A 23878-nucleotide genomic window follows, 5' to 3' on the forward strand; every position below is an offset into this window, starting at 1 on the left:
CTCCTTTTTTTTTTTCCTTCATAAATTATATACTAACGAATCTGGTGTTATTTTCCCCATGCTGCGTAGTTTCTTTAGACTAAACCGTTAAATTCGACATCCAATCCCAAAATGACACCATTTACAACTAAGTGCATTTATAACTAAGTGGCTCCATGCACGAGAAACATTACGTAGTAAATCCACTCGGAAAATACATTCCGAACGATCGCTAATTATATTTGAATTTTCTTTGCCTAATTGTTTTTTAAACTTCGACCTCTAGAATGACACCATATGGCTTCAGGCTTGCTTATTGTGGATTGGTACTAGCGTGCTCGAACTTAGTGGTTTTAGATGCATCAGCTAGTGAGTACAAATACTTTAGTAAGAGAGTCGATATTTTTCAGGACTTGATTCTTGATTATGAGAGGTCATCAAGAGATAGGATATGGCGGAAATTGACAATAAAAATTCTTTTGGTGAGTTTCCACGCCCTTCAACGTCGCGAGCCACCAATGCACACATACTTAGCAAATAATAGCCGAAGAGGCCAAGCCAGTCCCTCAATACGATGTGTCCAATGATCAAGATTTCCTACACATAGTAGAGAAAGATGTTCTTCAAGAGAGAGAGATCGGGGTTTTTGGGGCGGTATCACTCATAGTGAATAAGATTATTGGAGCTGGGTGGGTTCTGATTGTACCGGTGTATGTCTTTCTAGAAGCATTGCTCTAACCACAGATATATAGGATTTTCTCCACGCCTTCAACGATATTCAAACTCAGCGGTAGTGTTGGAATGTCTCTGATCCTTTGGCTTATTGCGGGCTTTATATCAACTTGTGGTGCTATGGTGATGCTCGAGTTTGGATCAGCAATCCCAAGGTCCGGGGGTATCAAGGTCTACCTGGAGCGTTCATTCTCGCCAAAACTGCTTCAGACTTGTGTTTATCTTTTCTATTGCGTGTTCCTCCGTAAGTAACACCCTGTCACTTTCTGGAAGGGATATCTGATTTTGAATATAGAGGTATCGGCTAGTAATGCCTACACGTTTTCATCCTATCTACTTCTCGCGGCTGGCGTAGACCAAACTACTTGGAAAACCCGGGGAGTCGCCTGCGCTGCGGCTGTGTTCGCTGTCGGTATTCACACGGTCGCCCCAAGAATTGGACGAGGTCTTCAAGATATACTCAGTCTAGTGAAGCTATTTACTCTACTTTTCATTGTCTGCACTGGTTTTGCTGCTCTGGCAGGCCATTTGAAAATTGACAACCCTCAGAACTTTGCCATCTCGACCTCCTTTAAAGGAACATCTAACAATGGATACAATATTGGAACAGCGCTGCTGAATGCTATTTTCGCATTTCAAGGATATGACAATGTCAATGCGGTAAGTTCATCCCACGAGTGCGCCCACACACTAGTCGTTCTTGCTAACAGAAGAAATGATTAGGTTCTATCTGAAGTCAGGAATCCAAAGAAGACTCTGAAGATTGCTCTCCCATCCGCCATGGCTGCCATTACTGTACTTTACTTGCTTGCAAACATAGCATATGTATGTTCTCCCTGCAAACAACCATGGCCAACCAATAATCTTTACTAATCCCAAACAACAGTTTGCAGCCGTGCCCAAAGAAGAGTTTATCTCTTCTAAGATTACAATTGCTGCTTCTCTCTTTGAGAACGTTTTTGGCCATTCAGCAGCTACAAAAGCTCTTCCAGCACTTGTGGCCATTTCTGCATTGGGCCACCTTCTCGGAATTGCCTTCACAGTCCGTAAGTAGTGGGCATCTATCTCTGGATAATATGAACATACCTGATACATCTTTTTAGCCCGTCTGATTCAGGAACTCGCCAAGGATGGTGTAACTCCGTTTCCTGACATAATAATGCAGAATCGACCATTCAGGACTCCCATCTTCGGTCTTGCCATCCACTTAGGCGTTACAATCCTCTTCATTTGCGCCCCACCTGCAGGTGACGCTTTCAATTTCATCGTCAGCTTGTCTTCATACCCTACAACCTTCCTTCTGACTGTCATCACCTTCGGATTGGTGAAATTGCGTCTGTCGAGCACCGAAAGGTGGATTTCTGCGTTCTCAACTCCTTGGATTGTAATTGGACTCTATCTTGCTGGAAACATTGTAAGTTATTTCCCTCACGAATATCTCAATCCCATTATTTCCCAAAGCAGCATACTGGTTTTGGTCTTCTAACTTTTTTTCGAATATAGTTTCTCCTTGTTATGCCATATGTTCGTCCGCCTGATGGTAAAGGCAACACTAACCTTCCATACTGGCTTACCTCTGTGGTTGCTCTGGCGATATTGTCACTAGGGATTATTTACTATATTCTCCGATTTGTTCTTGCTCCACGGATATTTGGTTATGTGTTACAGCCCGTGGCAGTGGAATTGAGCGATGGCTCCCAAGTTACCCGATACAAGGTGAGCAAATAAAAATGTTGAAGGATTTATGAAGGAAGACACCCTACTTCATGAAAATTACGTATAATATAAGATTATTTAATAAATATTAATCGTCTACGGGGTTAATGTTGGTTTCAGGACAGAGTGAATGGGATTTGAGAGTCCCTCTTTTACTATTCTGAAGTATATCGATTGATATCTCAAAAAGAAAAATATTGGATTTGTGAAGAGAAAGTAATTGTATATACAAAAAGAAGAGTATTTGACAAAATATTTCAAAAATGCAAGGAAAGAATATTTTACATCACCCACCGATTCCGAATTCACTACAAATCATCCGGAACGAACAGTGCTATTTGAGGAGCTAAGCTCAGCTTTCCATGCCGAATTAAGCGCTTTGTTCAATGAATGTATAGGCGAAGTTGTGTCGTTTGTTCCGTAAATTGTTGCGGATTGCAGGGTAACATTAGTTTGGTAACCAAATGTCCCGTTGACAACCAATTGACCATTATTGTAAGTAAATTCCATAAAGCTGCTGGTCGAGTTGATGCTTATCCCGTCATCAAGATAAAGATTTCCCTTGGCCTTGCCGTTATCGTCGAGGGCGATGATAAGCTCGAAATCTTGTTCACGTAGCTGTGTCGTGGTGTTTACTTGATCGGCGTTGGTTCGGAGCGGTAGAATTGAGCCACCACGGATATGGACTGGGATATCCATATAAGTGACATTGTCGTAGTAAACATCCATACCCGTTTCTGGCATTTTCTCCGCTGTCCAGAAATCGTAAAAAGTATCTTCTGGTAGGTAGAATGTTGCATTCGTCGCGTTTTCAACGGTAACGGGGGATACAAGGATCGAAGGCCCGTAAAAGAATTGATAGTTGATTTCAAGCGTATTAGGGTCTTCAGGATACTGAAAGAACAAAGGAGTAATTGTTGTAGGAGATCCATCCAGGGTCTGCTGATAGAAGGAGGTATAGAAGTAATCCATAAGTTGGAAGCGAGTTGCAATGGCTTTCTTAGCAACATCGGTAACAAGCGGCCAGCGATAAAATTCCTGGAAATTAGCTCCAATATCGGCATGGTTACGGTAGAACGGATACCAAGCACCAAGCATAGCCCAGCGAGCACACAAAGTCTCGGTTGTATCGTCGTTGAACCCGCACACGTCAGATCCCACCATAGGCATTTGAAAGATCGAAGCGAATTCCATGTGTTGGAATATTGACAGTAGATAGTGAGACCACCATGATGCATTATCTCCTGTCCAATGCCCTCCGTTTCTTCCATCCCCTGCAAAGGTGCTTCGTGAGATAATAAAGGGACGTTCATTGGACCGGCGATCCAGAAGGCCTTGGCGAGTGTGTGCAATCATTTGAGATGCATACAGGTTGTGAGTGTCATATGCAGTATACCCACCATAAAGAGAAAGATCTCCCCAAATGGTACCTGTGCTCAACAGCGGTTGTACATGTCCAATCGTGTAAGGCGGGTTGAGTAAATCCCGGTCCGGGAACCCTGTCATGTTCCCAGCTGTCGAGTCTCTCCTGAATTTTGAAGCACCTGGTGGCTGGAAATCAACGGGAAACCCAGGGAGGGGGTCCCAGGATGTGCGAACTGCAGGTGGCTGGGGAGGGTTCGACATTTGGATAGCAAGGTCAACGGCGTCAATGCAAGGATATCCGCAGAAGTTAGCGGGCTGTTCTTTCACGTTAGTTGTCTATGAGTGAGCACTGTTGTCGTAGATACTCACCTCGTTCATGTCAATCCAAATGCCATCCACCCCTATGCCATTGCTGTCACTAAAGAATGAACCGATTTGACCACTCCAATAGTTTTGTGAGTTGGGATGGAAATAATCGACGAATGAGACTGCTCCAGGCCACATAACTGCGAGGAATTCGGTGCCGTTATCGTACTGAATAAAAACACCAGCATCCACTCCATTGTTGTATGATGTGCTGTCATTTATTGAGACTGGGGGGTCGACCATGACGATATAATGCTGCTGATTTTCATGCAGATATGTCACAAATTCCTGCACTTTTTCGAGTGGGAATCGGTCAGGGTCAACAGTCCAGGTTCGTCGTAAATCCATATAATCAATATCGTTCCACATAGTTTCGAGGGGAATTCCAGCTTGAGAGTAATTATATACAACCTCCGCAGCCATCATAATATCTTGGTATCCATATTTGCATTGATGAAAACCATAGGTCCAATACGATTGCTGAGCTGGCTGTATTTCGGTCAGAAACTTGCCTCAATATTCAAAATTTTTAAATTCAAGGGGTTAAAGGAGACGGGAATGCATACCGTTCCAATGACGCTAGCATATTGACGTGCAACATCAGCAGGTGCAGGTCCGGCCAAGAAGTAGAAGTCCAACACGCCGCCAATAGTATTATATTCGAGATATTGAGAGGTACCGGACGTTTGATTGATGTTGATGTCCATACCGTTGCTATTTGATAAGAAGACACCATGAGCTCGGCCATTCCTCATTTCAATATAGAACGGATGACTGCCGTATAAGGGTCCGTTGGTGGGTAAGTAGGCCTGTCCGGTGTTCCATAGAGTGCGTTTGTAATTATTGACTTCGAGTCTGAAGGAATCCGAATCCTCTCCGAGTCCGTAGAGATAGGGGTTTAAGGGAAGAGATGTGCGTAGTCGAACATATTGGCTTTCGAAAATGAGGTTAGATCCGGATGAATTGAATAGTGTTTCGCTGTCGGAACGGCGCTGTACAGCGAAAGAAAAAGGGGCTTCTGAATACGAGAATATCAAGTCTGACTGGTTGGAGGATGACTGCGGCTGCCCCGACGGAGTTTCTAGTACTGAGGCAGGGATTTGATAGACTTTTTCATCTTCATCGTATATCTTGACGTGCAGGCGCGAGTCTAATCAGATGATCACTAGTCAGCTTGGCTCTTATACATGGGACCTGGGTGTTGGTTGTTCATCTTACCCGTCTGATATTCAACAATTAGTTTCAAGTTCTCAATATCAGTGCCATAGACATTGCAAGGCGAACCTGCAAGCGTCAAATCGGCAGTTATTGTACCTTTTGTCTGTTGGACATGGCTGACTTTGTAGCCTGGACAGCTGTCTGTCACGTCGGCTACCACAGCTGTACCCAGAAGGGGTATAAGGTAGATAAAATTCCTCCACATTGGCCACGAATATTACATAAATGAGTGTTTTGTAAAGGGCTTGGGATAACAGCTCGCAAAACCACGATCCTCATCCATAACCCGGAAATTTGTGTTTTTATAGCTCTCAGCTTTCGATCCATATATATTAGAGCTAAGTAAGAGGTTAATCTCCGTCGTAATTTTAATAAAATGACTTTGTCACCAAAATGGTGCTGATGACTAACGAATTGGGCATTCTCTATCCAACCCCGTGATATAGCAACCATACAAAAACAACTTTGAGAGTATAGTAAATGTCCTAGTACTTCTATTTGATATGATTTTAATGTCAGGTTACAAATATGCAGTCACGTAGGCGTTTAGTTTGTTTCTAGAAGACCAAGGCCCCTCGTATAGTATCAAAATTTTGGAAAATGTTCTAATGGGCCGCCTTAGTCGTTAATTCTTTGCTGATCAACGCCAAAAGAAACCAAGCAGCTAGATAAAACCGGCCTATGTTCGGGGCTGATATTTTTAAATTCTAGAGCAGGGGCCTGTAATTTATAACCTTGTCTTCAATTAGATTCAATCTTCCACGCTTCAGTGAAGTAAGGTTAACGGACTACTTTTTCAGTGGTAGTTCACCTGACCATTAAAGAAAATACTGGAGTTCACCATAGTTAAGCCTAAATCTAGCAACCATTACATAGTTATTCTTGTTATGATAAGTAGCTGAGAAAGTTACGAGCTCGTAGTGTCGGATCAGCAACAAAACACGGTTGGTAACGGGGAGTATGCAGCCTTACATGAGCAAAATTTCCTACTGGGCCCCCCATAAAGTTGCCCCTTTGTACCTGCATTCTCAGAACTCTACTAACAAGCCCTTTCAATGTTATTTCTAACCTATCTAGAATTAAATTTAAGGTACTAAAATACTAGAAGGTAACATGGGGCTGCTGGGGCACCGTTTCGTTGAAAAGGCCCCTTCTACAAGGCTGCTCTTCGGTACAATTGATAGGAAACTTCATATTTGAAAATGGGGCAGAAACTATCAGACAATTTGTCACCAGGCAATTCTATAGAATAGCATACGGTGTGTGTATTTGCTACCTAGGTAGATTTGCTGAGGGCAATCATGATAGAGGATCCAGTTGAACCCGTGGTTGATGTCTCCAGCATTTGGTAGTTTCTTTCCTTGGCTCAACCCTTAGCCAGTGAAAGAGAATGTTGAACAGATGGTTACTTCTCTCCGTGTCACGAAATAGCTTGTTAGTGTTGCAAACCCCTGGCAGGGTAGTCAATCGGAAAGTAGAGCCAAGACCTCGTACATTTCTAAGGTGTCAGAATTGTTTTCCATTAAGGTTAACAAAAAAATGCAGTGTCGCTAAAAGAAATTTATTTCCACTAATTCCCCTGTCGCATTCTTTGGCTCTTTTTAACTACGTACTCCTTAGGCACACCACGAACAGATTTTCATAAAAGATTAATTAAAATGGAGAATATAAGTTAAATCTATATTTACAAGATGAACAGTTTATTATTTGTTATTTATATTTTTAAATAAACCAGCCTTATATTCTAAAAATGGGCTAAATACATAGGACAATTTTTGGTAGTGCGTATGCCGGGTGGAACCAACCAACACATACAGTACATACAATAATAGCAAATCAAAGTCAGGCAATAATAGGAACCCTAATCATTTCGGCCCGAGTAGCCCAATAAAACGGACCACGACGTTCTATAGCGGCTACCCTGATAGGCATAGCTTGTAACGCATAAGGCGTCACCAAATTATACGACCAGCTACAACGAATGGTAGGGAGTTGTTTTGTTGATAGAGCCTCTCGGAGTCCGCGTCGGTCCGTGAGCAGAAAAAAGTCAGCACTGAGGAAAATGACATGACCTCGCAGGAAGAGAACAAAGGGAAAACAGATCGCGGCCAATAATCAGTGAACATGGCGCGATATTATCGCATTACCTGGGTGTTTATGCCAATGGATTACCATTAGGGTCTAAAGCTTTTCACCCACAAATGAGACATCAATAATGTCTTCAGGTTGTCAACGCATGTGTTGGCGATATTTTCAGGCGAAAGAGCAGATACCAGAGCCACAATATTATGTCTTTCGTTATTGGCTCATTCGACTTTCTTAACTTCGTCGTCAATTTCACTATGCTATGTTGTTTTTTACACTCGTTTAACAAACTGATAACACTAGTCTTGACGCCAACGCCCTTTTTTCATTTCTAGTTAATTAGTAATCGATTTCCTTAGGAAATATGTTAAACTCTTCGCCCATTCCGAGGAGTTATTGGTGTCTTGCTGCCGTATTGGTGTCAGTCTTCGGTGTGCTTTTCGCATTTACCCAATGGAAGGGTGCCGATCATATACTCCCTAGACCCTTGTCGTCAGTATCCTTTTTGGCGTCCTATTATTGTTGTCCGACGGTAAACACTTGTCTAACATGATGTTTATTCTAGTGAAGACTTCTCATGGAGCTCCCCGGATCATCCTTCCTCGTTCCAAGACCAGATCTATTCATTCTACAGACCTCTTGTCCACAACATCACGGATCCCACCTTTGTCAACGACGACAATCAAGTGTTCACCGTCCAAGGCGAGCCGCGAATCAAGTCGCCGCTAGGTAAAAAAGCCATCATCCTCACTGTTGATAGCCGGCCACGCAATGGTGTCGGGGAGCTTCTCGCCGGAGACCCTCTCAAATTTGCTACAGCGAGTCCGTCGGCTTTCGGTGCTTTGAATCACTATCTTTATGGTAGATTTTCACACTGGCTTTTGCTATTTCTTTTCGCGGTCTATTTGTAGCTAATCCGTCTGGCCAACAGCTCTCATCCACGTCTATGACTATCGCTACGTACGGGCTCCCGAGTTCGCTGACCGATATGGGACATGGGTCAAAGTTCCCATTGTGGAAGAGGCACTTTTGACTCATGATGTGGCTGTCTTCATGGACGGGGATGTCGGCGTGCATTACCCCCATGTGCCGCTGGAATGGTTAATGAACCACTGGAACATCACCGATGAAACCCTCGTCGCAGCGCCTGTGGACGTTCATCAGTACGACAACTTCAACGACCGCGGCGAGGTCTCTCTAAACACGGGTTTTTTACTCGGACAGGCTAGTCAGCGCATCCATGAGCTGTTCCAAGAATGGGTCGATTGCCCCCTTGAGTTGACCGATTTTTATGCCGGTTGCTCCACGTGGGCATACAACTGGGCCCATGAACAGGCTGCACTTCGGGATTATATTCGTCACAAGTACGATCGCCCTGAGGACGTTGTGGAGATTCCATGCGCCGAGGCCAACGGCTCTCCGGACCATCCGGATGGCAGTCAACAGGGTGGTGAGGGTGGGTGGCCGAGATGGCTTATGTGGCCGACGGGGGTTATAAAATACATTATAGACTATCGGCCACCCAGGGAAGTGGGCCGCACCTCGGCCCGGCCCTGTGGTCCCGTGACAAGAATATAAAGATATTATATAGAAAGCAGATAAAAATTAGATTTAATAATAAAGCTATGGTTCGCTAGATAATCAAACTGATTACTGACCTTTGATAATCTTTATACAAAGGTCAGAATATATATACCGCTTTATTAGTGGCTTGGCAACCTTCTGTAAGGCTAGTGTAGCGAGGTGCGGCATCTGATGCGTCCCGAAGGTCTCACGGCCTTACATACTATTTAATAACTTATATTAATTATTTCTTCTATTATCTTTTATACTAACAAGCTATTCCCTTTTCTAGCTTATAATATATTAAATTATTACTAATTATAGTCTTATCATTATTAAATACTCTTATAATCTAATATTTCTATTATTTTTTTTTAGTTAGCTTTCTTGTTACGGGCTAGGTCCCGTCTTACTGGCCTTATGTAGGTCCAGGAATTGAGTAGATTCGAACGTGAGAAAGAGAAGGAAAAGGTTCGCAGGGGTTCGCATTGTCGAATGTCGATACAGGCGAGTGTGGGTCCCGGGGGCGCCCTAGCGAATCTGGTGTAGCGTCAGGGGGTTCTTCTATGGCGAACCAGGTGCGGACCAGGTGCGGTTATTCTACGAGAGCGAAGCCTGAGTATCCCAGGGGCTAAGACCCTAACATTACTCCCCCCCTTCGGCAAGGGCGTTGTGGTGTTGGAGCCAGTGGTCGAGTGCTTCGGTGTCTTCCATGGACCGGGCAGGTTCCCATGTAGGTCGCGCATATCCGGTCCAACGGACAAGGTATTGCTTCATATGTCCGCGGCCCCGACGTATGGTCCGTTCGTCGAGTATGCTATCGACTAGGTACTCTTCATTGCCTTCTACTAGGTGCGCTGGTGGCTGGTAATCGTGTCGGGTCTGTGAAGGGAGCGGACGTGTGCCCGCAGGGCGGAGGAGCGTCGTATGAAAAACATCATGAATAGTTCCGGGGACATCGAGTCGGTACGCATGGGATCCCACTTTCTCTAGTATAGTATATTTCGCATGTCGGGCGTCCAGCTTCTTCGAAGGTCGTTCGGTCCGAATGTTCCGAAGGTCTAACCATACCTTCTGTCCTACTTTATACTCCAGAGGAGTCTCTCGGCGACGGTTCGCACTATCTTCCATTCGCTGCTGCGCTGAGACAAGCTCAGTCTGCGCTATATCAAAGGCCTGCCGTAGCTTAGTAACTATATCGTTTGCACGTTCGGCGGCGGGTCTTTGCTGCTCAGATGTGGGGATAGCTTCATCTAACTGGAGTGGTTCGACGTTGTATCCATGGGTCAGGAAGAAGGGGCTGATACCAGTTGCAGTAGCGTCGCGCCCGTTTATTGCGAGTTGCGCAATTGCGGTTAGTGGGCTCCAGTCGGTTTGGAGGTAGGTACAGAAGTTCCGCAGGTATTCTTCCACCACAGAGTTAGCACGTTCCGTCTGTCCATCAGTTTGGGGGTGATGCGCGGTTGACAATCGTCTCATGATCTTTAGACGTTCGCACACGCCTTTCCAAAGGTCATTAACAAATTGCGTGCCCCGATCCGATATAATGCTGCTAGGCGGCCCATGTTCGCGTATGAATCGGTCAACGAACTTCGATATCACTGTCTCAGTATCTATGTGTTTGCATGGTACCAATATAATCCCTTTTCCCAGTCGGTCAACGATTACCATGAGATTCGTATTCCCGTCGGACATTGGGAGTTTCTCTATAAAATCCATACTAATATCTCGCCACATTCGCGAGGGAACAGGGAGCGGTTTTAATAACCCTTGTCGGCGTTGTCTCCATACGGTGTTCGCACCACATTTGTCGCAGTTATTCACGAACCTTCGGACATCCTCAGATAGGTTCGGCCAATATAGTTGTCGGGCCACGATGGCATAGGTCATGTTTCGGCCTGGGTGTCCGGTGAGATAGGAGTCGTGCGTATCTTGTATAATACGAGTGCGGAGTGGTTCGCTGTTTGGTACCCATTGTCGGTTTCGAAATAGTAACCGGTCCGCTGCATCGATCGTGCATTCGGATACCATGGTGCGAAGTTGTAGGTCTTGAGGGAACCGCGGGAGCTTCTGGCGTACGGCCTCTTTGATTCGTTCATAATTCTTATCCTCGGCTTCGGCTAGTCGCCACTGTTCTCCAATTGACGTTAAGTGCTCTATGTGGGTAGCGTGGACATGGGGTTCAGGTGCGGTGTTCGATAAGCGACCCTGGGGAGGTTGTTCTGGATAGTCTCTCCGTACCTTGTTAGGGTTGATAAGACGCTTATTTCGGTATGCTAGGCGTTCATCGTCAATCCCATCGGGCATATCTTGCGAGCGTCGCGATAGTGCATCAGGTCTGGCAGCTAGTCGCCCTGGCCGGTATTGGAGCTTATAGTTGAAGCGTGAGAGTATACCGGCCCATCTCATTTGCCTTTCATTCAACCGTCGGAGCTGCATGAAGTATTTAAGATTCCGGTGGTCGGTCAGGATAGTAAACTCCTTAGTGCCAATTAGTTCAGGTTCCCATTGCTTCAGACACGCTATTATCGCCAATAGCTCCTTATCGTGGATCTCGTAATTGCACTCCGCGGGCGTGCACTTTCGGGAGAAGTAGGCGCAGGTTCGTAGGAGTCCTTTGTTATCGTACTGTGATAATGTCCCCCCTACGACATATCCCGAAGAGTCGGCTTCCACGATTGTATCCTGCTCGGGGTCGAATTGCACTAGTATTGGGTCGCTCACAAACATTTGCTTTAGTTGTTCGAAGGCTTCATTGGCGGCCTTGGTCCAAACGAAGGTAGTTCCCTTTTTAGTCAGTTCTGTCAGCGGACGGATTATGTCGGAATACCCTCGGATAAACTGTCGGTAGAAATTTGCGAACCCTAGGAACGATCGCACGTCTTTCACACACGTTGGGGCTTTCCATTCCAAAATGGCAGAGACTTTCGCGGGGTCCATTCGGATCCCTTTTCCAGCTTCTAATATGAATCCGAGGTATTTTGTTGTCTGCACCTCGAACTCGCATTTATTGATATCTAGCTGTAGTCCCGCAGTGCGCAGGCGTTCTAGCACCCTCATTACCTGTTTCCGATGGTGCGCGCGGCTGCCTTCCGTAAAGATAAGCACGTCGTCCAGATAGGCAGATACAAAGTCGTCCAGGAACTCGCGAAGGGTCCAATTGATGTATCGTTGAAACGTGCTCGGCGCATTGGTAAGGCCGAAAGGTGTTACTAACCATTCATAGAGTCCAAACCTGGTTCGGAAAGCTGTCTTCCACTCGTCTCCTTCGGCGATGCGTATCTTATGGAAGGCCGCTGTAACGTCAAGCTTTGTAAACCATCGGGCTTTAGATATTCGTTGTAGGGTCTCATGTATTAACGGTAGTGGATATCGGTCCCTTTTTGTCATAGCGTTGAGCGCCCGATAATCGACGCAGAAGCGCAGTCCTCCTCCGGGTTTCCTTACAAACAGTACCGGCGCTGCAGCGGGCGAGTTGCTCACACGTATGAAGTCCTTCGACAGTAAGTCGTGGAGAGTTTTCCGTAGGACCAGCAGTTCTTCCCGTGACATGTTATAGAGAGGGCCCCATGGTATCTCTGGCTTGCGCCCCTTCGCGTCGGCGTCAATTAGTTCAATCTGATGGTCGATATTCGGACGTGACGGTGGTAGCTTGTCAGCTTCCTTCGGGTCAAATAGTTCCAGGAACTCGTGGTAATGCTTAGGTAGCTTGTTCCCTGGGTCTGTCTGTGGTTTCGGGGCCAGAGCTTTCTCAATATCCCGCATGGAGACTGCAAATATGTCGACCTCCTTTTTCCTGCTTCGCATCCTTTTCAAAGCGTTCACCGCAGCTGCACCGATCTGTCGGGGGGCGTACTCAGGTCGTAACAGGTTCTTTTTATCGACGGATATTCCGTTCCCGAATTCCAGTCGGCCTCCAGCGGCGTCAATTCTTACATGTTGGTGTTCCATCCATGGGAGACCCAATATCATATCGTATTCGCACTTCGGAACCACATAGAAGTAGGCTTTCTCCTGTATATTTCCCCCGATATCTAATGTCACGCATGCAATTTCTTTGATGTATTGAGGTGCCGAACCATCATATCCCTTAATAGGTCGAGGTTTAATAGCGCTACAATTCAGCTTTTTCTTTCGAGCGAAGGTCTCTTTGATGATCCCATAGGTGAGGCACCCACTATCAATTAAAGCATTGGCATTGGTTCTACGGTCTAACCATGCGTCTATATTGAATGGGGGTCCGTCAAACCTTCCAACCATCTTCTTAAAATTCTCGAAGTCACGAGCTGTTTTGCATTTTGGCTCCTGCGGGCGACTTTGCGCAGGAGCTACTCTTTTGACTCTGATGTGCTATCTGAGCCTGTATCAGATTCGGTTTCATTCTCCTTTACTCCGGTGTTGGATATTCTCGTGAACGTATCGTGTTTCTTCTTGCCACGGTTCCTCGGAGATGGCGCCCGACGGAGCGGCGCAGGTTCGGGGCAGTATTGGGCAATATGACCCGGTTTTCCGCATCGAAAACAGTTGTCCGTTCTGACAGTATTAATTGGCAGGCCCGCAGGTGTCCAGTCCATGACTTGGGGCTGTCCTCTGTCGGGGGAGGTTCCTTTTGTGAGCGGACGGGAAGTGTTCCGCTTGTATCGGGACTGGATGTTGTCAATCCTTTTCAGCTCTTCAAGGTCGTTCGCTACTCGGTGTAAGCGTTCGCAGAAAGCTTCGTACTGCTTCGGCATGTCGCTCCCGACAGTCGCACGCCTCATTTCTTGGTTAATCGCGGTTTTCAGTCGTGAGATTTTTACGTCGTCGGTCCATGATTGACCTCCTGCAAGAAGTAATATCCGTTCAAATTCGCTGATAAAGTCCTGGAAAGGGGTGCGCCCCTGTCGTATACGGTTAAGTTCAAGGTTCGCCTTCTCCACAAGTTGATGATCTTCGAACAGCACGTTAAGGTGCGCAAAGAAAGCTTCTAGTGTAGCGGGGGTGACCGTATTTACGTTCCCATGAAGCCGCATCCAGGGGTAGACCTTCGTCTGGGCCTTTCCTGCCAACCGTCCATAGGCGTACCACAGTTGCTCGTACGGTCCTCCGATCGCTGGTGCATCGACCGTCAATTTTGCATATAGGATTGCCACGAACTGCATATATCGTGAACGATCAGAGTCGTCATATTTATCGGGATGGTCAAGGGAGTGGCGCGGTTTGTTCGCACTGTACATAGGGGTTACCGATGGTGTGGCATCAGTAGGGACCTCGGGCATAGGTGGTTCGGTCGTATTGTTAACTTGTCCTTCGACATGCGATAGGCGAGCGGACATATTCGTCAGAAGGAGTTCCATTCGTTGCATTTGTTCCAATAACAGCTGGTTCGGTTCCAAAGGTATGCCCCTTCGGTCCGGGCCGTCCCTCGGTGGGCTATTCGTCATAATGGGGAAATTTCTCAATGCTCAACTCGGTCGTCGAGGAGCGGCGATATAATAATTCAATCCTCCGAATGAGGAGAGTTGGTACGGTTCTCAGGGGCTCGACTCGAACGAACGAGGAGCGATCGTATAGCTCAACCCTTCGGGTGAGGGGAGTGGCGCGTTCTCGACCCTTTAAATAGGGGAGGGGGGCGAGACGTTCGAATCTAATGTTACGGGCTAGGTCCCGTCTTACTGGCCTTATGTAGGTCCAGGAATTGAGTAGATTCGAACGTGAGAAAGAGAAGGAAAAGGTTCGCAGGGGTTCGCATTGTCGAATGTCGATACAGGCGAGTGTGGGTCCCGGGGGCGCCCTAGCGAATCTGGTGTAGCGTCAGGGGGTTCTTCTATGGCGAACCAGGTGCGGACCAGGTGCGGTTATTCTACGAGAGCGAAGCCTGAGTATCCCAGGGGCTAAGACCCTAACATTTCTTGCTATTTTTAATAGATAAGAGCTATATAAATTAATAAATATACTCTAAACTAAGTAATATAAGCTAAATTAAATTTTAAAAAATAAAATAGAGATTCTAGGTTCTCTTTTTTTATATAAACCTTTTATTCTTATTCTTCTATTAACTATTATAATTCTAAAGACACCAGTATACTACTCTCTATTATATAAAGTTGTTAATTCCTATATTTCAATAATAGCCCTTAAAGGTGACTAATCGGGCGGATAGGGAAAGGCTGGATAAGGATGGAGAGTGGCGGGATGAGGTATAGAGCAGCAAGCCGCATGTGCTAATCCAGAAAGTGTCAACCCCCGATCTTCCCTAAACCACATATGTAGTTTGGGCGAGATCGTGGATGGGAAATTTTCCGGATGACGAATGCGGCTCGCCGCCCTACACCTCTCCATCACCGCTCCCTATACTCACCCGCCTCGTCCCACCAATTGCTCGTCTCTCCAGGGAAATTGCCTGTCTGAACACCCAATTGTTAGCTCTCAGAGCGACTGCTGAAACATAAAAATCAACAATGTTACACAATAGAAGGTGGCATACTGAAGGCCTTGAGAATGATATTTTGACGCCCCTTTCATCGTTTCTGTCCGAATATTTTCTGTTCTACCTTCACTCAGCGTTTGCTTCACGTGCCTTATCTTTATCTCCTAGGAAGGTATAGGCTAAGGTAGCCATAATGATAGATATAACGCCTAAGAAGGTCAACGAGAACCATGGGAGTTGAAGAGAGAGAGAATGACTCACTTAATATCCAGGACATTCGATAGTAATCGAATTGTTCAACAAGGATGCCAGAGATTATGGGGCCAATCGTCATGCCAGCCGTGGCAGCGACTTCAACCAGAGAAAAGACACGCGAATGGCCACCTCGGGGTCCGAAGATCGCTGGATTTTTTGCTTCTTCTGCTTTGACGACGGCTGTGATACATAGGTTAGTACGAAGCTGTTCCGATATACATGACTAGATACTTACAAGTTAACTCTACGGGCCCGATACCCGAGATAAAAGGTCGCAGGATGCCCATTGCGACAATTGAGAGAATATAAAGTGCCGGGCCGCGGCCACCAGAGCAAGCCCAGTCAAAATGACTGTTTCCAGCGAATCCTAACAGGACTAGGAACACTGCCTGTAAACCAAGGGCCATAGTAGCTGGTTTTCGGGTGCCGATGCGATCACGAAGATATCCCGCGAGCGGGCTGAAGAATAGACCCGGTACAGCTAGCAGGAAGAACATCAGTCCGACACGAGAGGAGCTCCATCCAAAGATATTCAGCACATGGAGTGGAAGAGTGGCATTGAAGCATGTGCTTAGGGCCGGACCCCAAGTCCCAATCAGCAATGCCGTCATCACACGGCTATTGCTTAACATTGTGCGCCAGAAGTTCGAGCTCGGAGCAGACGGTCCCTCTTGACCACCATCCTGCGAATGAAGAAGACTGTCTATTTCCTCCGCCTCTGCCGGAGCCTTCGTGCTGGGTCTCTCGGAGTTCTCGATTATCAGCAAACGAGCCGCGACATCGATGAGCAATAGCACCACCGGCACACTCCACGTTAACCAATACCCCCCCGCCTCCAGAATAAAGCCCGAGACCATCGGCCCCGTAATCATCCCTGCATTCACAAAGGCCATAAGAATCCCAATCGTGGTCCCAATCTGCTCCGGACCGACCGCATTCGCCGCCGTTGCTAGGCCCACAATCCACGCCCCGGACCCTGAAATTCCCTGCAGCACACGTCCGCCGAAGAATACACCCACAGACGTCGCACAGGCGACCATGAACGTCCCGATGATACATCCCACCAGCGCTATGAGAAACGGGAGCTTGCGGTTGGACGCCTTGTCCGCGAAATGCCCGATGAGCGGGCCTCCAAAAACGGATACCAGGCCGTGGAGGGCGAGAGATATGGAGGTGAAACGCTGCGTTTGATCTGAGCCTACATGTAGCCGCTCTTCGAGCATGTAAGGCAGGATCGGAACAAGAAAACCATAGAGGAAAATTTCTGGGGCGGAGAGATTAGTGAGATATTCTTTTCTGTTTATCTTTCTAGGGGAGTAGGATAGGACGAACCAATAAATAGGGCTATAGCAACGGTGGCTAGAACAAAAAATTTAGAAGAGCGCCATTGCCAATGCATGGGCCCTGTGTCTAAATGGAGTACCATGTGGTATCTATCTGTCTTAGTAGAGAGAGTTATGAGAAAAAAGGGTCTGGTAATAATTTAAAGGATCTAATAGAGAGACGATGATGATCCTGAGATGCCTCTTCCAGGCTAGCTAAGAAATTATTAGATATATGGAATAACTAACTTTAGGATATATTGTCTTTCTGGCGTGTTTGGTATAATTGGAGGTTAGGATTTTGACAGGAACTGCTGTGCTGTGGGAGCTAGTGCGGTAACTTAGTAATAAATTGACGGACATTTTCCGCTTGACCAAAAAGGGTGCAACCCAGGGTCTTGCATTGGTGCTGCACGCTGTCTGACATAATTAACTTAAGTGAATTTGACTACATTGAGATACGAGTCTAAGTTGTAAGGAACTTATCTGCCCAGATGTATTTATGTATAAATTTATATTAACATTTATCATTAAATATAAGAGGCTGTAAAACTAAAGTTATAAAAAGTAATAACGTATTTTATAACCCCCGCGGACCATCCAAGCCAGCCGGGCCACCTGTAATCCCATATAAAATGACCATTTTTTAGGATTTTGAATCTCCACAATTTATTAAGAAACCCTATATATATATATATTAAATATTATATAAAATATGCTATAAATAACTGATTTCTAAGATTTAAAATTCCACGAAGCTATGCTGAGGAAAATTACATCTGTATTAATAAAATACCAAAAAAATACACTATATATAACTATAATTTTCCTTAAAGTAATAATTATTTAATGAAATTTAATTTAGGTATTGTGGTGGAAGATGTGAACGTCCTGGTAAAGAGGACTGGCGTGAGATGTAGCAGGGTGTATATCGAACCGTCGTTTCCTGCGCGCAGGTAGGATGCATACAAATAGACTAATAAAACACTTTCAAATAATCAATTCTTCTTTACACCGGCCGCGCCAGGTGTCTATTCGCTATCTTCTGTAACCACTTATCCGCTCGATGCTTGCATATAAACACATCCCCTTCGGCCACCGGGGAAACCACCCTCCCGAAGGTGCCAATGTAGTGGGCTTCCCCCACTGCAGTATATAATTTTATATATATAAAATAACATACTTCATTTTTAAACGCGGTATTTTAATAAAAATGGTGATATTTTCGACCACAAAAGATGGCCTTTCGTATAGAATTACAGGTGGCCCTAGCTTGGATAGTTGTGAAGTGCCAGGCTCGGGGATGCCGATCCGGCTTACAAAGGCCTGCATATCCTCCGCGGGTTGAGTTGATACATCACAAAGGATGCATCTACCCCTCATGCTCGGTGAATATAACCCTGTTAGGAAGTAGGATCTCATCTAGATCAGGCTTATAAGCTTGAGACCCCATCCCCCAGGATGAAGGGGCTCAAGCGGTTTATTCTATATCAATATAACCCATATCTATTTACTTTATATACTGCCTCGACTCCTAGTAGGAACCCCCTCAGAGCCCAGTAGGTTCCAACTCCCTCATATATAAGTCTTTCAGACACCACCCACTTTACATTATAAACCGCTTCCACGAGGATCCGAATCGACTCCGAGACGATGGTGACTACACGAGGCATGACTTCTCTAACACCGGATGAACCGGGAACTGTTCCAGTTCCTAACCCGGGATTTGTATATGAGGAGGAAGAGGCTTAGGACTATACCAGTACTGAACCGGCGCAGGATGCGACTTCTGAAGAATTACCTCCACAAGCTGTTCCACAGGTCAACATGATTATGGAGATGCTGCAGGCCCTTATACAAGGACTCAGAACCACCGGACCGTCGCACGCGACTACCAGCGAACGTCGTGACACCAAGGTTCCAGACCCTAAGTGCTTTGCTTCAAAATCAATCAAGGAATTCGAGGAATGGATTGAGGACGTGGAAAACAACATCTTAAGTTGTCCCCGGTCCTACCCCGACGAAGCAAGTAAAGTCCAATATGCTGCCGCTTGGCTTGATGGAGACCACCGTATCTAATGGAGAGAGAAGAAAAATTCGATTAACTTGCAATCTTTTACCTTTGACGATTTCCGAACCTGGTTGGAGGACCAGATTGAATCCCCCTAGAACTGAGGAATCAACAGCGCTATGGCTTTATTAAGCCTAATATAGTTAAATGGATAAGACCCTGAGGCTTTTTATTCCAAATTCTCGATTCTCTATGAGAAAGCGAGAGAAGGAAGTGGCGGGCCTCCACTGGCCGAAGACCTTTTTAAATATCGAATCTTCCTGGCAAAGCTGTTGCCAAAGATCCGTTCGGATATCATGAGAATGGGTACGCTCCTAGCGAAGCTTCCGGACCTAATTACTACCGTTTAATGATTGTATCAAATCGAGAAGCAAGAGCGGAGATTGGAAAGGAAAGCTGAAAATGAGAATAACAATCGCTCCGGAGGCTAAGGTCTGACTTGGAACCAAGAAGGTTCCGACTCGAAGCCGACTCGAAAGCGAAAATATAGATTAGATTACAATGACTGAGAGAAATCTCAGAAGAAGTAGAAATCTTTCTTAAAGAACAAGGATAAGTCGACAGTGACCTGCTATTGTTGTAATCGTACTGGCCATTATGCTACCGAGTGCAAAGCTACTAAAACCGCTGAAGGGAATCCAATTTCACCCCCGAAGCTAAATGCTACCCATACAAAAAAGGAAAAGGAGACTGAGAAACAGTCTGACAAAGAGCAAACCCAATGAGGACTGCCCGTGGTTGCCAGTTTGAGGAAGGAGGAAGACTTGAAGAACTTCGCTATGCCAATTCACATAAGATTGAACCTTCCCGAAGCAAGATCCGAGATGACCGCCATGCTCGACATTAGAGCAGACGAGAATTTTATATCATATAGGTTCCTACTTGAAGCCGGCTAGGAGCTAACTCGGAACCTAGAACAACCTGTCAAATTCGTTGACGGGCAGGTCACTACTTGCTTCGCTATCCTCAACCTTGACACCACGGTTATTGACATAAAGGGGAGAGAAAAGAACTATCCCCTATGGTTCTATGTAATCAACATGACCGGATTTAAAGCTATCCTAGAGAAGACCTGGCTTTGGGACGAAGATCCCATGATCCTTACCTGGCGCGGGCAAAAGTGGTAATTTCGAAAAAGTAAAGAATTGCCCATTAAGATTAAAATTGAGATGCCTCGATGCTTTGGACTGTTAATAAGAACAGTGACCATGTTCTTTTTATCTGCAGAAGCAGTCGAACTAGAAGAAGGAAAACTTCTAGACACTTATAATGAGTATACCAATGTATTCTCAGAAAAGGAGGTGGCAACCCTGCCTCCTGAGAATGTCAATTATGAGATTATATTGTAACTAGGTGCAAAGGGCCCTCCTTATGGACCCCTTTACCCATACTTGGTGAAAGAACTGGAACACCTGCGTACATACCTAGAAGAGATGCAGCAGAAGGGTTGGATCCAAGAATCAACAAGCCCAGCCGGTGCACCTATTTTATTTGTAAAGAAAGCAGACGGCTCTTTATGTGTCTACGTGGATTACCGCGGTCTCAATGAGATTACAGTCAAAAACTGTTATCCCCTACCAAGAATAGACGAGATGCTGGACTGATTGACGGGATCCAAACGCTTTACCAAGATTGATCTCCGGGATACATATCATTGGATAAGAATCAAGCGCGGAGACGAGTGGAAAACGGCTTTCTGAACTCGGTATGGGCACTATAAGTATTTAGTCATGCCATTTGGGTTGACTAATGCCCCTGTGACCTTTCAATCTTATATTCATGATGCCTTGAAAGGCCTTATTAATGATTTTGTAATCATTTACCTTGACGATATCCTGATTTATTCACAATCAGAAGAAGAACATGTGAAGCACATTAAACAGGTTCTACAGAGGCTCAGAGACCACCGGCTATATGCAAAAGCTTCAAAGTACAGTTTCCATCAGTAGAAGGTAAAATTCCTAAGCTATGTCATTGATGAGCAAGGAACCTCGATGGACATCAAACGAACTGAAATTATTCGGAACTGGCCTGAACCAAAGTCTGTAAAGGAGATCCAAGTTTTTCTAGGCTTTACTGGGTTTTTTAGAAAATTTATAAGAAGCTTTTCAACCATAACAGCACCGCTGTCTAAGATATTTAAAGGAGATCCCAAAATAGGGACTCATGGGTTCAAACTGACTCTGGAAGCAAAGAAGGCTTTTGAAGAGCTTCATGACGCTTTCAAAAGTCTTCCAGTAGTAAGACACTTTGACCTAGAGAAGAGAATTAAGATTATTACGGATACCTTGAAGGTTGGAAGAGGAGCTATACTTCTGCAATTAGGCTCCGATACAGATCCTATTAGGACCTGGGTTGGCTCCGACTCGGAACCGACTAGAAACCGAGTATATTAGCATCCAGTTACTTTTTTAAGCTAAAAGCACAGCGAGACAGAACGTCGTTGGCTGGTGCATGACTAGGAATTGGGAGCAATTGTATTTGCTTTCCAGAAATAGCGTCACTACCTTGAAGGTAGCAAGCACCCCATCAGGGTGCAGACAGACCATAATAATTTAACTTACTTCTTCACTGCGAAGAAGTTGAATGCAAAACAGGCCAGATAGGCTCAGCTTCTAGCAGCTTATGATTTCGAGATTAAATATAAGCCTAGGGTAAAGAACCCTTCAGACGCTCCATCCCAATGCCCAGACTTTTTTGAAGACAGGGAGAAAAAAGAAGATGTTGGATTATTACTAACTTTGCAACACAAATTGAAATTAAACACATTAAAATCCAGCATAAGGCTGGCAAGCTTGATATCTCTAGAGGATAGTCCTAGTAGAGCAAGCTTATCCCAAAGAAAGAGCCCTAGTACGGATTTGCGTATAGACGGTCAGGTTTCCGGAGCCTGCCGTTGCTAGAGAAGACTTGCACTTGGAGCAATGCAAGCTAAAGACGTTTTTGGCTCTTTAACGCCATCAACTGCGGACCTAGTACAGAAGCTGCAGAAAGGGAACGCCTTTTCTCAACAGAAGATAGTTCCAGCAGATAGGATTTCCAAATCCAAATTAACAGACTCGCCTAGAAACCGAGTCGAAGACGACTTGAAAACAACTAGGAACCTACCTAGAAACTAAGTCGGAAACGACTCGAAGATAACTAGGAACCGAGTCAGGGACTCAAAGACAGCTTAGAGTACTAAGAATAGTCTCCTACATTACTACGAGAGGGTATATGTGCCAAAGGATATAGCTCTGCGGAATAAACTCATAAAGTTGTATCATAACCACCCATATACAGGTCATTTCAGCGTTGCAAGAACTCTTGACTTAATAAGTCGAAAGTATTATTAGCCTAGGATAGACTAAAACATAGACAAATACATTCATACTTATAAGATATATCAGCTTATAAAGATGCGAAGGCACTGACCTTATAGTCAATTACAATCATTACCAGTCCCCTCAGAACCAAATAAAAGCTTGTCTATAAACTTTGTCACAGACCTGCCTCCAAATAAACTTCAGAAAGAAGTTTATAACTCTATATTAGTCATTATCAACCACTTCACTAAGCTAAGCACCTATATTCCTTATAAGAAGAGTATTAATACTAAAGAACTTGCAGATATAATAACCAAAAAAGTTTTCAACATCTACAGCTACCCGGATAACATCATTACTAACCGAGGATCGCTTTTTACTAGCAGATTCTGATCCAAACTAATATATCAATTCGGAATCAAGCAACGATTGAGCATTGCTTTTCACCTACAGACGGATAGCCAGACGGAGAGATTAAACCAGGTTATAGAATACTATCTACGCTGCTATACGAACCAGCGACAGGATAATTGGGCATAGCATTTATCAGCAGCTCAGTTCGCTTATAATAACTTAAAATATGCAAGCACTAGGACGATCCTACTTAGGGGCCTAGTCAGCTTCGACCCAAAGCCTCTCTTTGATAACCATATTGAATCTTCTATGGTTCAATCAACACAAGAGCGCGTCGAGAAATTAAAAGAAATTAAAGAGCAGGTAAAGCTTCATCTTGAAGAAGCAACCCAGATGTAAGCCACCTATTATAATAAACATCACCAACTAAAAGAGTACACTGTAGGTGACTGGGTGCTGTTATCCATAAAAAACCTCAAATCCTTTAGACCAAACAAAAAGCTTAACTTCCTATATAAAAAAAGCTTTAAGATTATCAAAAGAATAGGAAAGCAAGCTTACCAGCTCCGGCTACCAGCAAATTAACATCGAATTCACCCTGTTTTCCATGTCTCCTTATTAGAACCGTATTATCCACAGAAAAGAGAAGAAAGTGAACGGGAACCACAAGCGATTATTGTAGATAACAAAGAAGAATAGGAAATCAAAGCCATCGTCAACCATCGCACCTACCGCAGACAAACCAAGTACTTAGTAAAATAGCTTGGATATCCTTCTTATAAGAACAAATAGTTGGATAAAGAAGACCTCGGCAATGCAAAGGAACTCCTTGAGGAATATCACCAGTCGGCAGCCTACAAAGCAAAAAGAAGATAGACCCTTTTCCTAAGAACAGGTTTTTTGGTCTTTATCACTTTGGGGCCTCCTACCCGAAGCCGATTAGGAGCCACAAAGGCTCTGACTCAGAACTGTCCTAGTATATAAATATGACCTTCTCGCCTCCACTATACCCTTTGGCACCACCAACAAGGATTACTACTTGGCCATGAGAGGGAGCTAGCTATGCTCCGGAATCACTCTTCCTGTTTTTCCCACCGGGTTTTAGGTTTAACGAGGATTCTACGAGGAAATCGCATGA

The 23878-nt window shown here is 45.0% G+C and overlaps 6 protein-coding genes across 6 annotated transcripts; 3 read left to right on the plus strand and 3 right to left on the minus strand.

Annotated features, from left to right (window-relative positions):
* Positions 1-430: 430 nt before the first annotated feature.
* On the plus strand, positions 431-2439 carry TRUGW13939_10596 (uncharacterized protein; the record flags this gene model as incomplete). Its single annotated transcript, XM_035493707.1, has 8 exons — positions 431-461; positions 524-668; positions 732-955; positions 1007-1371; positions 1435-1536; positions 1598-1757; positions 1815-2125; positions 2215-2439. 8 exons carry the CDS (start codon positions 431-433, stop codon positions 2437-2439), a joined length of 1563 nt encoding a protein of 520 aa, XP_035349600.1.
* Positions 2440-2742: 303 nt separating this feature from the next.
* TRUGW13939_10597 (uncharacterized protein) lies at positions 2743-5581 on the minus strand (the record flags this gene model as incomplete). The annotated part of the gene is made up of 4 exons (XM_035493708.1): positions 2743-4107; positions 4162-4647; positions 4725-5308; positions 5377-5581. 4 exons carry the CDS (start codon positions 5579-5581, stop codon positions 2743-2745), a joined length of 2640 nt encoding a protein of 879 aa, XP_035349601.1.
* A 2446-nt stretch (positions 5582-8027) lies between these two features.
* On the plus strand, positions 8028-9039 carry TRUGW13939_10598 (uncharacterized protein; the record flags this gene model as incomplete). The annotated part of the gene is made up of 2 exons (XM_035493709.1): positions 8028-8322; positions 8393-9039. Coding segments are annotated over 2 exons (942 nt in total), but the record flags the coding sequence as incomplete, so codon positions are not given.
* A 4313-nt stretch (positions 9040-13352) lies between these two features.
* On the minus strand, positions 13353-14369 carry TRUGW13939_10599 (uncharacterized protein; the record flags this gene model as incomplete). The annotated part of the gene is made up of 1 exon (XM_035493710.1): positions 13353-14369. The coding sequence occupies one exon, from the start codon at positions 14367-14369 to the stop codon at positions 13353-13355; it is 1017 nt and encodes a 338-aa protein (XP_035349603.1).
* Positions 14370-15559: 1190 nt separating this feature from the next.
* Positions 15560-16911, minus strand: TRUGW13939_10600 (uncharacterized protein; the record flags this gene model as incomplete). The annotated part of the gene is made up of 3 exons (XM_035493711.1): positions 15560-15642; positions 15695-15868; positions 15924-16911. The coding sequence occupies 3 exons, from the start codon at positions 16909-16911 to the stop codon at positions 15560-15562; spliced, it is 1245 nt and encodes a 414-aa protein (XP_035349604.1).
* A 1752-nt stretch (positions 16912-18663) lies between these two features.
* On the plus strand, positions 18664-19089 carry TRUGW13939_10601 (uncharacterized protein; the record flags this gene model as incomplete). The annotated part of the gene is made up of 2 exons (XM_035493712.1): positions 18664-18738; positions 18790-19089. The coding sequence occupies 2 exons, from the start codon at positions 18664-18666 to the stop codon at positions 19087-19089; spliced, it is 375 nt and encodes a 124-aa protein (XP_035349605.1).
* Positions 19090-23878: the final 4789 nt, after the last annotated feature.

Source organism: Talaromyces rugulosus, chromosome VI (assembly GCF_013368755.1).
Source record: "Talaromyces rugulosus chromosome VI, complete sequence".
NCBI classification, from domain to species: Eukaryota; Fungi; Ascomycota; class Eurotiomycetes; order Eurotiales; family Trichocomaceae; genus Talaromyces; species Talaromyces rugulosus.